The sequence below is a fragment of the Homarus americanus genome, unplaced genomic scaffold (assembly GCF_018991925.1).
Source record: "Homarus americanus isolate GMGI-L3 unplaced genomic scaffold, GMGI_Hamer_2.0 scaffold34360, whole genome shotgun sequence".
In the NCBI taxonomy this organism is placed as follows: Eukaryota; Metazoa; Arthropoda; class Malacostraca; order Decapoda; family Nephropidae; genus Homarus; species Homarus americanus.
Genome location: NW_024739403.1, coordinates 8258389 through 8276496, shown reverse-complemented (window position 1 = coordinate 8276496; position 18108 = coordinate 8258389). Strand labels below are relative to the sequence as shown.

The window sequence follows — 18108 nt, the reverse complement described above, 5'->3', positions numbered from 1 at the left end:
AAGCTGTGAACCCTGGTGGGGCAGACATCCCACCCCAATATATGGATATACTTTGAAATGTTTATAGACTTCTATTACGGGTAATTATTGACAACATGCCAGTTTCCAAATTTTCATAGAAAACTTATTTTAAAATGACACAAATTCACTGTTTTGCAATGGACACTATCGTAGTTTGAACAAATATTTTAAAATGGGGTTATTTCAAAATTAAACCTAGCCTAACTTAATCCTGGTTTTTCTCAGAAAATTACCGGCAATATAAAAACACCGCAATTTCACTGTTTTGCAGGGTTATTTCTAAATTAAACCTAACCTTCCCAGTAACTTAACCTAACCAAATGAAGCATTTGCCCAAGAAATGAATATCATACCCAAACTAGCAATGAAAATACCTGTATAGGGTAAGGTTTAAGAAAGCGCTACCACCAGAAGTTGTTTGTCGTTTTCTTTATTTTTGCTATACTGTACTTATTGTTTTGATGATTTTAAGTATATTAAAAGAAACGACAACTTTCTAATATAATCTTAAGTATTTTTTTTTTTAATTTACTCTATACTACAATCTTAAATTCCTTGTTAGTAGGCAGGGCATCAAAGATGAGGGAAATTTCGGGGTAAAAAACACGGCAAACACTAATGTTATGGCAATAAAATTATGTCTCTAGGTGCTTTTCAAATGCTAAAATCATATTCTTGCCGTAAATCAGTCCATTTTCACAATTCCCCTGCTGCCGCCATTGCTCCTTCCTCTAAGAAACTGTATAAATTGTGTTCCATTACTTTTGATCCTTTTAATAAAATAATTACGCATCTTTATTAAGTTTAGAATTACGTATATCCCGTTTACTCTTCCTTTGTTTACTTATTAAATGCATTCTCTGTTCTCTTTATATCATCTAGACTTTTATACAGCGCCTCGTGACAATCATTAGGAAGGATTTCCTTGGTTCTTTTGCTTACTTTAGTTGGTTTAAATATTTTGTACACACTATTAGCATAATATTAAACACATAAACGAACAGGATAATGCATAGAACCTAATAGAACCTGACCTAATAGGTTGGGTTTGTTAGGTCAGGTTCTAATAGGCTCTTGTATATTTTATGCATTACTTTTACTTTTATCCTCTTCACCACTGATCGGCTCGTTAGCCGCTTGGGCGATCGGTCACGTCTCTGTCACGCACTGTTGGCAAGTACTGGGCATTTCTGTGTTTAATATCATGCTAATAATGCATACAACTCTGTTAGAAAGACAAAACTATGCTTTTCTAATGTATTTTTGTAATTTGATTGGTTTTGACCTTGATTTCCTTCGGAAATTGCCTGTTTTTTAGTTATCGGGGGTTTTGGGTGGGGCGTTTTCCGACAAAAATCATGGCCAGGCAAATACAAAATAATAATAAAATAAATAAAAAAATAAAAATAAAACCGAATCTTTTTTTGGATGACCTGACCTAACCTAACCTGACCTGACCTGACCAAAATAACCTAATCTGACATGACCTAACCTAATCTGACCTAACCTAACTCTCACCATATGGTGGAATCACATTTCTTACCTCAATAGCCTGGTTCTGGTTCGTTGTTGGATTTACTAAAATGCCAACTACCTGTATAATGGTCTTGGCGATATTTACATTCGTTCTTACACTCAGGACACTTTACTGAGGTCGGGAGAACACCATGAGATCTAAAAAATGCTATTGCTTGTTCGTTTTTTCCCCAAAACTCGCAATCAGCTCCATATAACTGAAGTGACACCCATCGCAGACTTCCATGGTCGGAAATGAATTTGAATTTCGAAATATGACCCAAAATCACAATCGAATTTAATTGGGCAAAAAATACCATGAGTTAAAGCACAATTAATTTTAATTGATGGATAAAAAACGCCTTTGATTGGCCGTGTGAAGTGTACGGGAACGTATACGAGTGAAGATTTATGAAAACACACCGAGTGGGAGGTCGGGTAGGCGATAATGGCGGAACATTAATGGAAGAAAATAGAAAGATTTGGCTTGCGTCATATCTGTAATTATACGTTTGCGACGGTAAAGTAATAGAAGAAAATTATCTTAAAATTAGACGTCTTTTTCAAATTTGATAACAGATTTGGGGTAGGAAAATTGTGTGCACAAATGCAAAAATACCCAAATACAGTACAAGGCTACAGGCATGTCGTCTATATTAGCCCTATTAAGTCTCCCTTTGCCTGCTGTAGCATAAGCTAAACAACTGGAGGCATTCTCGTCTCTCTGGGTACCGGAGGTGTCATAAAGTAAAAAAAAATTGGTAAACCTAATTTAATCTGAGTTGTGTTGTGTTAGGTTAGGTTGGGTTAGGTTAGGTACATGCACATTGCACTCGATCTATTAACTCAGATTAAATTAAGTTTGCCAATTTTTTGTGACTTTGTGACACCAAATACTAGTCGAGAAGTGATTGGCAGTCCGATTTATTCATCTAGGACCATTATTTGACTTCATTCCGGCTATATTTGGCTACATTTGGGTAATTAGTCGGACCCGTATGGTGGCCCTCCTTTGGATGCTTTCAATCAACTGACAGCAGACAGTCTTAAGCATATCTCGGGGACTAGACGGGGTGACAGTACTGACTTGTCAAATCTATACACTATTATGATAATGATCCACTAGTCCCAATAGGTCTAAGAGCAATTTAGTGCCTGTTACATTTAGTCAAATTTAAATGTCTATTTGGGTAACTTAATCTTGGGCTGTTGACCAGTTTACCATTAAAGTATATACAGTACTGTCTATCTAAAAAAAAAACATAGATTAACTTATATATCTGCGATCTCTATACAAATGCCGATCCTATAAACGTTTATAACAGTACCAGTTACCTAAGAGTCCAGTATACAAGTAATCCTTCGGAAGATGGTACAGTAGCTGCCACAGGTCCACCTACAACAAGTTCCCGCGTGTTAGATGTTTGTTCACAAAGACTATATACTCAAGACAGGAATGAGTGTAAAATAGTTAGTAATAATATTAGCTGGGACCTCAAGACACAGTGATGTCATTTAAGGATGGCGCTGCAGTGATGTCATGTTGTCGTCTGCATGTTTTTTTTTTAAATATTTCACTTTAACTTTGTTTTCATAGATACTAAGAAATTCCTCATTTTATTAAAGAAAGAAAAAATTGGATACTTTGGGATACTTTTTAGATTATGGATACGTTTTTACTTTTTTAGTACTTCTGTGGATACCAAGGACTGTAATATTATAATCTTTGGTGGATACGTTTTCATTTTTCCCACTGATAAGACTGTAGCCAAGACTTCTGGGCTAGGTCGCATCCCTGCGTTATTTGCAAAAGGAGAAAGGATACACATCCACATTTTCATTTTCATCGTTTTCCAAAGGACAGAGATCGGTAACTTAAGTATTTAACCTCTTGTGAGTTACAGTGAAAATGTGCAACTACAGTATATATTGAAATACATTTCAAATCAGAGGCAGCAGCTGTGGGGTACGAGATATTGGTTCACACTCAGGATGGGAAGGAGAAAGGAAACTCACAATGTGCTCTCTGTATACATGTTGTATTGGATGTACAGTGCAGCTTGGTGCTGGGAAGGCAGCATGGTTACGAGCGTTGAGTAGAGAGAGCTGGTTGGTGAGGGTGCTCAGAGGAGGACCAGCTTGTGGGTCGCCATGGTCGCCGGCGGAAGCGAGGGCCGCCAGGCAGGAGGAGGAGGTGTTACTTGAAGACTGGCAGTAGGTAGAAAGAGATAGGTCACCACTAAGGTAGGTAGGTAGGTAGGCGTGGCTTAATAGTTGACCTCAGTCGTGTAAGGCGGCGCTGGTTGCTGGCTTAGACACGAGGGCAGGCTGGTGAAATTCGCGGGATCGGCTACTCAGCGACGAAAGCGTTTGTAGGGTAGGAATCCACTATACACAGCTTCATCAGTCACTCCGACTCACTTGCTAAGAATTTGACAGGTCTCTCGCAGATGGCAAAATAACATTGACATTCCCAGATCATACTTGAAGAACTGTGAAGAATTGCAAAGAAGTTATAGTGTTCTAAGTAATCCCGACTATCTCGCCAACCTTTCACAAAAGACTCTCTTTGGGGCGTGGCTTCATAAAAGTGTTGCAGATCTCCTGAAACTGAATGTCCCAATCACCCCAGACGAACCTATTAATGCCATTCCTCCTTGGCTGGACATATCAGTTTGTAGGGGTATCGAGATATTAATGTTGTCTAGCACTCAGGATGGAAGGAAACTCTAATGTGGTTTTCTTGTATAATATAAGATATATAATAGACAGTCTGGTGCTGGAGGTGCTGTGTGGTGAGGGGCTGCTTGGTAGAGACGTGCGGTGAGTAGCTTGTTGAAGGAGGTAGATGTGCAGGAGCTTCGTTAGAGAAGATGTTGCCTGTTGCTGGCCTCCTGGTTGAATGAAATGTTAACAGCGTGGAGCTTGCTGGAGGAGATGTTGCTTGTTCAGGAAAATGGGCAGAAATGAGAGTTGGTTGGTGAGGAAGCTCAGAGAAGGACATGCTCGCTGGCGGGAGCGAGGACCGCCAGGCAGGCGGAGGAGAGGCGAGGGTCGCCAGGCAGCGGCAGAGGAGGAGGTGTTGCTTGTTCAAGAAGATTGGTCAGACTGAATCTCAAGGGAGAGACAGAGCTTATATACCCCGCAGCAGCGGCTATGAGTCATGGTGGGAAAACCCAAGAAGTAGCCGGTGACTAGTTCCGTTGCTAAGATACGGCGGGCATTGGAATGCAGATACGCTTGGTTGCTAGGGAAGATGGTAACAGGTGGTGGCGTGGCTACGCAGTTAGGCAGTTGTAGGGGAGACGTCCACTACAATACTCCCCCTCCCCTCCAGGCGGTGTAGGAGACTTGTTGATTGTAGAGTTGCTTAGCACATGTGAGGCAGACCGGGCGGTGCATGCCTCATGTGAGACAACGGCGATGGCGTGATGAGCCGATCGCTGAAATACAACTGTCTAGATACACACTATCTGTGGGAGAAGGGAGAAGAAAAAGGGTGTGTGGAGGCGATGGATGTTGTGCTTCCCTCACGACAGGTACAGGGTCGTCAGATGCGCCTGCTGGGGTGTGTGTGGGCCTGGATCAGGAGCAGGGGCTGGGTCAGCAGAAGCAGATTAGGGCTCGTGACAGCAGCTGGGTCCACGACAGTAGCAGGGTGCAGGACATTAGCAGGGAGTACCTGAGGGAGAAAAGAGGGTGTGTGGGGGTCCGGATTCAGGAACAGAGGCCGCGTCAGGGGTTATTGCTGGGCCGGGGTCGGCGTCTGAGGCATGACGGGTGTGCTGGGGTCATCAGAATGTGGTGCGTGAGGCAGGAAGAGGAGCTGGTGTCTGCTTGAAGACTGGGAGCGTGATCAGTGTCTCCTCCATCCTGTGTGAGTGCTTGTCTCCGGGAGTCACCATTGTAGGGGTATCGAGATATTAATGTTGTCTAGCACTCAGGATGGAAGGAAACTCTAATGTGGTTTTCTTGTATAATATAAGATATATAATAGACAGTCTGGTGCTGGAGGTGCTGTGTGGTGAGGGGCTGCTTGGTAGAGACGTGCGGTGAGTAGCTTGTAGTGGACTTCTCCCCTACAAACTGCGTATCGCATTCCAATGTGCCGCCTTCCCTAGCAACCAAGCGAGAGCTGTCCCCAGATGTTACCGTATCTTAGCAACGGAACTAGTCACCGGCTACTTCTCGGGTTTTCCCACCATAACTCATAGCTGCTGCTGCTGGGCATATAAGCTCTGTCTCTCCATTGAGATTCAGTCTGACCAATCTTCTTGAACAAGCAACACCTCCTCCTCTGCCGCTGCCTGGCGACCCTCGCCTCTCCTCCGCCTGCCTGGCGGTCCTCGCTCCCGCCAGCGAGCATGTCCTTCTCTGAGCTTCCTCACCAACCAACTCTCATTCTGCCCATTTTCCTGAACAAGCAACATCTCCTCCAGCAAGCTCCACGCTGTTAACATTTCATTCAACCAGGAGGCCAGCAACAGGCAACATCTTCTCTAACGAAGCTCCGCACATCTACCTCCTTCAACACGCTACACACGGAACGTCTTCTATTGAGCAGCTCCCCACCACACGGCACCTCCAGCACCAGACTGTCTATCATATAACTTATATATTATACAAGAAAACCATATTAGAGTTTCCTTCCATCCTGAGTGCTAGACAACATTAATATATCGATACCCCTACAAGCTTGTTGAAGGAGGTAGATGTGCAGGAGCTTCGTTAGAGAAGATGTTGCCTGTTGCTGGCCTCCTGGTTGAATGAAATGTTAACAGCGTGGAGCTTGCTGGAGGAGATGTTGCTTGTTCAGGAAAATGGGCAGAAATGAGAGTTGGTTGGTGAGGAAGCTCAGAGAAGGACATGCTCGCTGGCGGGAGCGACGACCGCCAGGCAGGAGGAGGAGAGACGAGGGTCGCCAGGCAGCGGCAGAGGAGGAGGTGTTGCTTGTTCAAGAAGAATGGTCAGACTGAATCTCAAGGGAGAGACAGACCTTATATACACCCAGCAGCGGCTGTGAGTCATGGTGGGAAAACCCGAGAAGTAGCCGGTGACTAGTTCCGTTGCTAAGATACGGCGGGCATTGGAATGCGGATACGCTTGGTTGCTAGGGAAGACGGTAACAGGTGGTGGCGTGGCTACGCAGTTAGGCAGTTGTAGGGGAGACGTCCACTAGAAGTTCCTGTTAATTACACTCCTGTTGGTAGTAAGCAAATGTTAAACACCGATGTGGTGAGATGTGTCACACTAGAAACTATTAACAGACACATAGAGAGTATTAAATCAAGTGAATGTTATGCTTTTACTGATGGTTCTGTGCAGACAAACACAGGTAGAACAGGCTGTGCAATTGTAATATATAAAGAAAAAGAGATGATTGTGTCAAACAAACAAAGGCTGCACAACTGGGCCAGCACAACACAAACTGAACTAACTGGAATCTACTTAGCTACAGAATACCTCAAAGGAAATGGAGGTGGGGTGATATTCTGTGACTCTCAAAGTGCTTTGAAATCAATGAACAGCCCGTCAGGCTCTATGTCTAAAGTTGCATGTGATATTAAAAGGAATGTGATAACTGCCAATGAGAACAACTTTCGTATCGAATTTGTGTGGATTCCGTCCCATGTTGGAATCAGGTATCATGACCATGCTGATAGACTGGCCAATGAGGCATGTAAGAAAGAAAATGTTGACCGCGACCTTGGTCTGTCCAATGCCGTAATTAAAAACATTCAAGTCAGAATCATGAACTCTGATCTAGAAGAAGTGAGAAATGTAGAGAGACCTGACAGTTGTAGCATTAGTAAATATGACAAATTTTGTAACAAGAGGTACCGGTATGGCCAGCATAAGGACAGAACCAGACAATGTGATGTAGTCGTGGCCAGAATTAGGCTAGGATACAGACACATCTGGCAAGTTAGTAACGCTGTACCCATACCGGAACACTCAGCATGTAAACTTTGTGATAAACCTTTAAAGCATACACTTGAACACTATATTATTGAATGTGACACTGTCAAAGACTTCAGGCCACCTGACTTATTGTATCTTGAACTATGTAATTACTTCATTGAATCAGGTGTGCTTGAGGACATTCTTGCTGTTTATCCCAAATTTGCTAGCCCACACTGATTAGTCTTCAATTAGAATATGACTCCAATGTATGTGATCCACTGACCTATATATGCTGCTGGTGAATGTGATGTATTTCCTTCTTTGTGTACGAACCTCTGTCCTGCGTGGCAGTGAACAGTGGCATTACCCACATGAATCTGACCTATATATAGTGTCAATGAATATGATGCATTCTTTGTGTACGAACCTCTGTCCTGTATGGCAGTGAAAAGTGACATTACCCACATGAATCTGACCGACGTATATGTATGTATGTGTGCGTGTGTGCATGTATATGTACGTGTACATGTATGTGTGTATGTATATACGTATATGTATGTATATGTGTGTGTGTGTGTGTGTGTGTGTGTGTTTACATATATGTATATGTACTGTCAATGAATATGATGCAACTCTTTGTGTACGAACCTCTGTCCTGCATGGCAGTGAACAGTGACATTATCCATTTGAACCTGACCTATATACATATATAGTTGTTAATGAATATGATGTATTTCTTTGTGTGTGAACCTCTGTCCTGCGTGACAGTGAGAAGTGATACCACCCTCAGTGTCAAGACCTGACTGAATTACTCAGAATAGGCAAACTGTACTACAAGCTCTGCCAATAAATTTGTTAAACTAACTAAAAAACCCGTGTGATTTTATCAAGATTTATCTTATCCACGTTTTCATTGTGGATCTACATGAAATATATATATATATATATATATATATATATATATATATATATATATATATATATATATATATATATATATTGTGCATGATTGATAATTAATGAAAATTTTATGTTAATGTTAATATTTGCATGTAGCATGTTAGATGAAATATTATAATACATGAGTAACCAAGACACAACTTGAGTTTTTTGGTTTTGTTTGTTTATTTCAATAAAGATAAACAATAAGAATGCCTTTTCATAGCCAAGAACTCTATTGAAAACAAGGTAATTTATTCCCCAAATTTATGTCACGGCATGACAGGTGATTCATCACTTGCAGTAATTGTATGATAATTGTGCAGGAGAAAAGATTTTTGTCTTAATTTCTGAACTCACCTAAGATTTTGAGGCAATGGAGTCAGTGAAATTATACTGTAGGGTTTTCATCCTCTCTTTATATGTATACACACATGCATACATAAATTAAGATTGATATGTATAAAAATAAATGGAAAACGTAAAAAATATCACTCATGACGTCACATCAACGTCTATGACGTCACGAATAGCTTTTGGACGCAGCCAATAGGTGGCGCTATTATTGAGGTATTTGGTAACTTCTCCGTACACACATTTCATATATTTAAGCTAGAACTTTCCTATCTTGAGTAGAGTATCTTTGTTTGTTTACCTACTGCAGCTGAGTACTGCTGCTGCCTCCCAATGGTCGCCCGCCTGGCGCCAAATATGATTTATTTCATCTTCTTCACAGTCTTCGCCACTGATTGGCCCGCTAGCCGCTTGGGTGGTTAGTAACGTCTTTATCACGAACTGTAACTTCAAGCAGAAACAAATTACTGCTATAATTTGAAGGTCGTTACTTACGAACCGATAGTGGGATATGTGCTTCAGTGTAAAGGACTAGTTTTTAATCTTTCCCACCACCCTTGGCGAGCAGTTCTCTATCAATTTGGGGGAACTACTATAATTACTAAACTAGTATATACGATTTTACTTTCTAGACCATTGACCCACAATGTGTTCACAGAAGAGGTTATAAGAAATAAACTGTCAATGCTAAAGATCCATAAGAGTCCCGGCCCTGACATGTTGCATCCCAGAGTGCTAAGAGAGTTGCGCAACGAGCTTGCCGAGCCCTTGGATGAACAAAAGGTCCCCAGTGATTGGAAAATGGCCTACGTGAGTCCTGTCTTCAAGAAGGGCGATCGTCACTCCACGAACAACTATAGACCGGTGAGCCTGACCAGCATAGTATGTAAAGTTCTAAGAGAATTATCAGAGATGCCACTATGGAACATCTACTACGAAACAACCTTGTAAAGGATTGCCAACACGATTTTACGCCGGGGCACTCCTGCTTTACACAAATACTCAAGGTATTGGATATTTGGGACCATATTCTGGAACGGGGTGGTAATATCGACAATATATAGCCTACCTAGATTTTGCCAAGGCTTTCGACAATGTATCCCCAAGAAAGGCTGAAAATTAAACTGGAAGGGTACGGAATTCGGGGAAATGTCCTAACGTGGATAGAAGACTTTCTACATGACCGTAAGCAGTTTTTTCTCTTTTTCTTTTTACGGGGATTAGCCCACCTGGGCACAGGTCACCGACCCACATCGGGACTTTGGAGCGAAAATTTAATAATAATAATAATAATAATAATAATAATAATAATAATAATAATAATAATAATAATAATAATAATAATAATAATAATAATAATAATAATAATAATAATAATAATAATAATAATAATAATAATAATAATAATAATAATAATAATAATAATAATAATAATAATAATAATAATAATAATAATAATAATAATAATAATAATAATAATAATAATAATAATAATAAGAATAATAATAATTAATAATAATAATAATAATAATAATAATAATAATAATAATAATAATAATTCATAGTAAATAAAATTTATAATAAATAATGCAAAATTGAAAAGAAAATAATAATAATAATAATAATAATAATACTGCAATAATAATAATAATAATAATAATAATAATACTGCAATAATAATAATAATAATAATAATAATAATAATAATAATAATAATAATAATAATAAAATATCAAAAGTGAGAAACAATATAGCTTATGTATGTTGTGTTGTCAATAGTAAGAGAAACAATTGAGACCCTGCAATTGTGTGTAAACGAGGCAGAAAGTCAGATCAGCAACCTGGGACTTGGTCACAACTTTCGTGATGATATATGGCAGCAGGGTCTACCATTAGACAACACATTATGCTTCCAATATCTTCCCAGGCGGTAGTACCTCCCTGTTTGGTAGTTACCTACTTCCTAATGTGTGGTGGTTAATGGCACGGAATCATCATCTATACCTGTCACAAGCGGGGTACCACAGGGCAGTGTATTGGGCCCGCTTTTGTATGTTTGTTTCATAGATGTCACGCTTGACGCTGTACATTCCCCCATACAAATGTTTGCGGATGACGCCAAGTTATTTCGGGAAATCAAGAACAATCAGACTGTGAAGAGCTGCAGCAGGATCTCTGTGGGCTCCAAGAATGGTCGAAGAAATGGCTGCTGAGATTCAATGTCACGCAGTGTAAGAGGATGCACCTGGGGCGTAAAGAGGAGTATCATATGTCCCAACGGGATGAAGAAACTGCACTATTTGAGACAACGTGAGAAGGACCTAGGTGTGTCTGTTGACAATGAGCTGAAGTTCTCGCGCCAGTGCGAAAAGAAAGTAAATCAGGCACATAAATTATTAGGTCTTTTAAGAAGGTCGTTCAGATATTTGGACGATCCGTCCCTCGTAACGATCTTCAAGAATGAAGTGCTTCCCCATCTGGAGTACTGTCACCCCATCTGGTCTCCGAGATATGCTAGGAACTGTCAGTTGGTTGAAAATGTTCAAAGGAGGGCCACCAGACTGGTTCCTGCACTTCGGCACCTCAACTACCCTGAGAGATTGGAGCGCCTGAAATTGCCTAGCTTATACTACAGACGGGCAAGGGGGGACCTAATTGAGGTGTATAAGCATCTCAAGGGGCACTACTCAGTCGAGTGTCCTTACTTGGAGCTGGCTCAAGGTTGAAGAAGCCACAGGCTCATTATACTGTGAGGGGTAACTTTTACGGAGTGATAGTTGTGAACTCTTGGAACAGTCTATCAGAGAGTGTTGTGACGGAACCGAGTGTGAGCTCTTTCAAGACAAGACTTGACCAACACTGGAGCAGGTTCAGAACTTCAGATACATTCAGGAGCCGGTGCATGCCCAGTACTTGCCAACAGTACGTAACAGAGACGTGCCCGATCGCCCAAGCGATTACATTTGTATTAAAACAAACATTAGGAATGATTCATATTAACTGCATCATATATTAATTGTGATTTTGTTTATATCGTGGTGTCAGAAAGTTTAAGAGACGGCACGATAATTCAGTTACATGTAAAACAATAGTGATGGTTGGGTACGACACTGATTACTTGTGCGGTAAACATTCCAGGTGGACGAAAATAAACACCTGCGAAGAATTTATACAGTGAAACGGAAAAGTATCCCGAGGTCTTCATTAAATTCAAATTTCCCTTTATATGTATATGTTATAATTGTATATATATATATAAGGAGCAAATCTAGTTGAGTGAGCGAGGATGGCGGACGAGACATTGGCTAAGGCAGGACTTTACTTTGATGAACTCAATAAGATCAGAGTGTTAGAGCCTGAGGTTGCCCAGCAGACCTCCGAGTTGAAGGATGAATGTAAAGAGTTTGTTGATAGTAAGTAATAATACCGTGGTGAGTTTAGGTGGAATACATGTATGTGCACCCCCAAATTCTCCCTTTTAGTACTTGTTTGGTGTCATTGTAATCCTACTGATTCATATGCAATATCTGTCATTTCAGAAATACGTGACTTTCATGAACGAGCTGATCACTTTATTCAGGTTGCTGACAATCTGAGTGCAGCTGTGGAGTCAGAAAAAATGAGAGCTATTGGTTCAAGAAACTTAATAAAGAGCATGAGTAAGCAGCGGGAGGCTCAACAGCAGCAGCTACTGGTTTGTGTTTGATACTGTAGTATTTGTAAGATTGTTTGCATTTACAGTAAACTCTGGTTAATATGTGATTTGTTACAGCAGTTCACTTCTAAACATTGAGTCACTATAGGAATTGTAGAAAGTGTGATTGAGGAATTGGCAAGGGAAAAGTGGACGTTCATGAAGTACCGTTTGCCAATATTGTGAAGTAAAGTTTGGCCCCAAGCCAAAATAGGTGTGAAAACAATGCTCTTATTCAATAAGTTCAGAATTAAGGAAATTGAGGATTTACTGCAAATCAAAACCAGCTTGCAGAATTCTTGAACATATACAGGACTATGCATTGGTTGTAGGTCACTTAATTTCTTTACCTTTACTTTAATATAAGTACAGCATTATATTGGTCTAATGTGTGAAAATAAATTCTGTAGTTCTGTCAGTGTACCTTAATATTATCATTCGTATAGCTTATCTTTTCAGGCATTAATTGGAGAAAAGAAGCTGGAACTGGAAAGGCTGCGTGTCCAGTATGAATCCCTTCAGCGTACTGAGGCAGAACAACTTGAGTTTATTGAACAATTTATAATGCAGAAGTGAAATATGACACACCATGTAGCACTATTATTGATGTAGCATTTAATAGGGTTATCCTGCCAGGTCTACACAATAATGACACGAGCAAATAAATAAAAAACCTTGTAACTTTGGGGTTTTCTTTTGTATATCATAGTACAAGATAAAAATTACCTTAAAAAGAGGGCACTTGGTATGAAAAAGAGAGGTTCCTGACCTGATGCCCCGTGTTGACAAAAGAATGGTACTGTACTGTACCTGTACAGTGAACTCTTCGGTGGAGAGGCACAGGTTGTGGTGGAGTGGTTCTGCCACAATTAGCTTGGATGTATAACAAGAACAAATACATATCTGCGAGAATATGTAGCACATAGCGAAAACTGTTCACTAATTTAAAAATTTTGTAAATGTTAATAAGTACAGTACTGAAAGTACCTGCTTGTTGTGTGTTTGTTGTCAAGTTGCTAATGAATTAGGGAAGGTGCCCATATAGCATCACACCCTAACATGATGCCTGCATAACATCCAGCAAGTGACAATGCCATGCCTAGCACAAAGAAAATCAGGTAAACAATTCCTGTACCTTGGGCACCTAATTGAAGGTTGTACGACAGTACTGTATAGTGCTGGTGTTGCTCTAGGTTTGCCTCTCATGAAATCACTCAGTTTACATGATTCTTACATGTTATATGCTTATTTTCTTAATGTCACGAGTAGTAAAAACAGGTGTAGACAGTAGTTGAATGCAAACTGTTACTGACTGGTGGCTGTGGTTTCATTGATGAACATGTTGGGAGAGGAAAGAGATGCTCAAACCTCTTATTCATATTTTTATACTGTGTTGTATTTCATATTCTGTATACAGTACAGTACTGTATTTTCAGCCATATAAGGTACACTTTTTTCCAAAAGAAAAAAATCACAAAATTACCCAGGATATTATGATGGTTAACCCTTAAAAGATCTGATTGACACACTGGTTCCTAGACAACCCCAGTTGCCATTTAAATTCGGTTTACACCAAGCCTCACATGGCTCCAACCCTCCCACCCAGGGAGCAACAACTTGGCCCAATATGGCTGTACACCATGTGTCTAAGAGCAACAAAACACTCGGGTATTTTTATGTACAGTACTACATACATGTATTTAATGCATTTATTTTTTATCATTTTATATTATTTTTTACATCTAGATTTATGTATATACTGTACAGTATTATGTTTTTATTTATATTTAAGGGTTTGTGTATTAAAAATCACTCCAAGTACTCTGTACCTCCAAAATTGACTTGAATTATTTTTCACGTCTTATGTGATAAAAAAAATTTCGCAGGAACCTAACCACCCCTATTTACATTTTAACTTATGAGAAAAATTTATTCACTGTGTTGTTTTTATTGTTTTTTAAATGACACCTCTGAGAAATGCATACTGAATACCGGTAAGACATTAATTGGGGACTCTGTGTGTAGTCAGGACAACCAGTACAAAAATGTTTTAGAAAGAAAAACTATCATCTTCAAAACATCAAGTCATATTAATGCAAATACTGTATTGTTATTAGTCATCAACAAAACTTTCTGCACCTTTATGGTGTTATACAATATGATACACCGGACCAAGAATTCTGAACAACTCTCATTTACGCGGGTGATTCCTGTTAATTTCTCTGTATTAACTTTTAGTGATATAAAAAATACTTCATACTGGGTATACAATGCATCACACAACCAGAAATTCCAACCTTACCAAATTAATATGGCCCCAGTGATCATTGCAGAGGCCATCAGACCAAGGGGTGCAGAAATTTTTTTTGCTGCCTGTACACATCAGTTACTGTAACCTGTGGTCATGTACTGTACCACAGTATATAAACTGAGTCAGCTGTGTTGCGGTGAGTTTTAGGGATGAAAGGGGTTTAACATTTACAGTGCAATGGTCAGTTTAAAGCACAGCAGTCACTCTGCTGCCAATCTAACACAACAGTCGAGATTTACATAATGTTTAATGACAATATTCCACCAATAAAGTTTCAAATGTATAAGAATGTCCATATGTCCCTAGAACTGAGATAGTATTAACGCAAGTATGATTTTTATTGCAGTTATGAGAACTGAGCATGTAATCACAGCAGTACATGCAATTAAAAGTACTTGTAACATTAAGGTTAAGTAAAGTACACCACTAATATGGCCAAAACTGTTTAATAACATTTTCACTTGCTTAATTCTGCAACATTACCAACAAAAATTAATGTTCTTTGGTACTTGTTGCTTCACTGCAAGTTCTGAAATACTAAATATGGTGAGGTGAAAGTAGGCAGGAGTATTAACTACAGCCCAGGTCTTGTTCCTTTATACAGTAATTGATGCAGTGGATTGGATGATTAATGTACAGTATTGGCAAGCTTGTCAGCTGATGCCCGAGGCTCCCAGGCCCCTCTACTTGTGCAACTAGTCTGTATACTGTACCAGAAGTTCAGTAAAAAACAACAAATTAAATATATTTTTTAATTTCAATGAAGATTTCTCCATAAGATGTATTATTTTTTTTTATTTATTAATAATATATATGTTGGACATAAAAGCTGTCTATTTCTGATGGGACCATCCCCAATGGTCCAGCCCTTTGGATACTGGTTACATACCTGAAAAAACTCGTCACGTCAAAATATCATAAATTGGAATCATTATAACATGGGGTTTAATGGGATACGTTCCCATCCAGTCTGACACCCACATGTATCACCGAAAATAAAATTCCTACAACACAATTAAATAACACTCACAGCAATAAGAGCAAGACTGGTCATCATTACTTGTTCCTTTCGAGGGGGGACTCTTGAAAGTGGAGTGGAGACACCTCTGGGCTCCCACACAACTTCACCTCCAGACAGTTTTCCTGGGTGTCTTGGCTTTCCCAGACATCTGTTACTACAGTACTGTATTTCATAAAATTGTTAGCTACCTAGAAAAAATCAAAGTGAAAGTATAGTGAGTCTGGTAGTTACCAGATACCACTTTCTGATTGAAAGTTTATGGAAATCATGACATCACTGATTTGGGCGATTGTACACTTGTCGTAAGTCCTTTGTTAGATTAGTGTTACAAAGTTTACCACAACCAATCCCAAGTGCTTGCAAAATTGTGATGTTCAACCACGTCTAAACTTTGGTAGATATAAAATAACTCCTCACTACAGCAGAACTTCATGAAGGTTATCACTTGAAAGTTTATCTCATTTACTGGTACTGTAAGTTCACAAACATTCTCTCAACCTTCTTCAACAATGGAGTTTTGTCAACTTTCACCTGATCATTATTCAATAAAGGCAGCAGAGGATAACTAATAATTATTGTAATGGGCTGAGGCTACATACAAATCTGAGCATGTGTATTGATATACTGTATTGTACTGGGTGAAATTTAAAAAAGAACGACTGACACAAATTTTATTTAGAAGACATTGCAGTCAAATACAGAAAATACATCTACATGCATGGAAAGCCAGATTCCTATGGTGAGCATATTTTGGTATAAATTATATAATAAACTATAAGTTGGTGCTGTTTAAAATAAACATGAAAATAATACAAAAATGGTGAGAATAGTATTATGGTATTATAATTATTAGGCTTACCTTTTTTAAGAGATTACATTATTAAATGGAAACCAGAATAGTCTACCATTATTTTAGTACTTACATATACAGTAGCTTATACTGAAAGGATGGCACCTTCATTTTCAAAATGTTCAAGGCCACAATTTTCTTCTCCATTATTGATGGAACTTCACATACCAAGTGTAACACAACAGACATAATGGTCATTTAATATACTGTATTCTTAATTTTAATTCAATACTTCACTTACTTGTAAATGCATTACTGCTGAAGAACATCATTTGTTAAAAGAATTTGCTTAAGGCCACTATTTTCCACTTAAGGATTTACCTTTTTCTTGCCTACAACACTCATAATTTGTTTTATACAGTAGTCATTCAAGCTTCAAGCACTCAATAGTCTTGCAATCATTGCTATTTCCTAGTGTGTATAGCAATGGGGTAAGTATTAGTAATGTAGGAGATGCAGAACCTTAATGTGTTTATTAGACCTCAGGGAGATCAGGTGTTACAGAATGTTATCTTGAATGAACGTATAGATCAGGGACCAATATATAGTCACCTGGTACAGTGGCTGGTGCATTTTGTGAGATGTGGCAACTCTTGTCTCGTTTGTTTACATCGTATTAAAAATCCCGGAATGGCCCTATGGAACCTTGCAATAGTAGCCACATCTCACATAACACATTAGCTACTGTACCAGGTGTAAATGCTGGTGACTGTACATGTTAGTTTCTTTGCAGTATATTGAGAAAAAGATGCTGCTGCAAAGATTGGTCGAGTCTTCAGTGAAATCAACGAGACCATTAGAATTATTATTTTTTCTTAGCCTTTATGGACCATCTATAGATTAGCCCCTTTATTATTTAACGAAGTTTCACCATCCTGAAACTATTGTGGTAGGTTAATCTTTGTTATCCAGACAGACTAAAATTGCAAATGGTCTTGATTACATCGCAGTTCTTCAATTTATTACTTTAATATGTCAGGGCACCATTATTGCTCTTGACAGCTACTAATTTTAAAGGATATTAATCGAGGCTTTAGTCAATTAAGAGTAGTGTATTCTTAACCAAATATTGCCCAAAGAAAACTTTTACCTTCCTCTACTATTATTATCATCTATGAAGCTTGCCCATCTTTACTTAGTTCCTTCCTGTAGTGGGTAATAAATGGCCAAGCCCTTAATTTTTATAGAACAGTACTAAGACTTCTAATTCCAGCTGCCAATACTTACTTAAGTTCAGTGATTGCTGAAAACTGCAGTACATACTGGTGACCCTTGTTTTATGCTGGGGTTGTATTCCAAGAAAAGTACACATGGAGAGCCATTTGTTACATGTGCAATATTTAATAGTTGTTCTACTATCCCCCCCCCCCCAAAAAAAAAGAACAACTGTATAACATTAAAAGATTGTATACAGTACTCACCAACCTGGCCATTTTCCTTCAGGTCTGGTACTCAATATACATTCCAAACTTCTCCAATTTTCCAGCTAGACACTCTTG

The 18108-nt window shown here is 39.0% G+C and overlaps 2 protein-coding genes across 2 annotated transcripts in view; one reads left to right on the top strand and one right to left on the bottom strand.

Annotated features, from left to right (window-relative positions):
* LOC121874593 (Fanconi anemia group D2 protein-like) overlaps positions 1-3077 on the bottom strand; it is a 92122-nt gene extending 89045 nt beyond the window's left edge. The window contains exon 1 of the mRNA XM_042378802.1: positions 2872-3077. The gene's annotated coding sequence lies outside the window, so the exon portion shown is untranslated. The remainder of the gene's footprint in view (positions 1-2871) is intronic.
* An 8764-nt stretch (positions 3078-11841) lies between these two features.
* On the top strand, positions 11842-15481 carry LOC121874591 (intraflagellar transport protein 20 homolog). The gene is made up of 3 exons (XM_042378801.1): positions 11842-12146; positions 12273-12427; positions 12887-15481. The coding sequence occupies exons 1-3, from the start codon at positions 12020-12022 to the stop codon at positions 13001-13003; spliced, it is 399 nt and encodes a 132-aa protein (XP_042234735.1). The 5' UTR covers positions 11842-12019; the 3' UTR covers positions 13004-15481.
* Positions 15482-18108: the final 2627 nt, after the last annotated feature.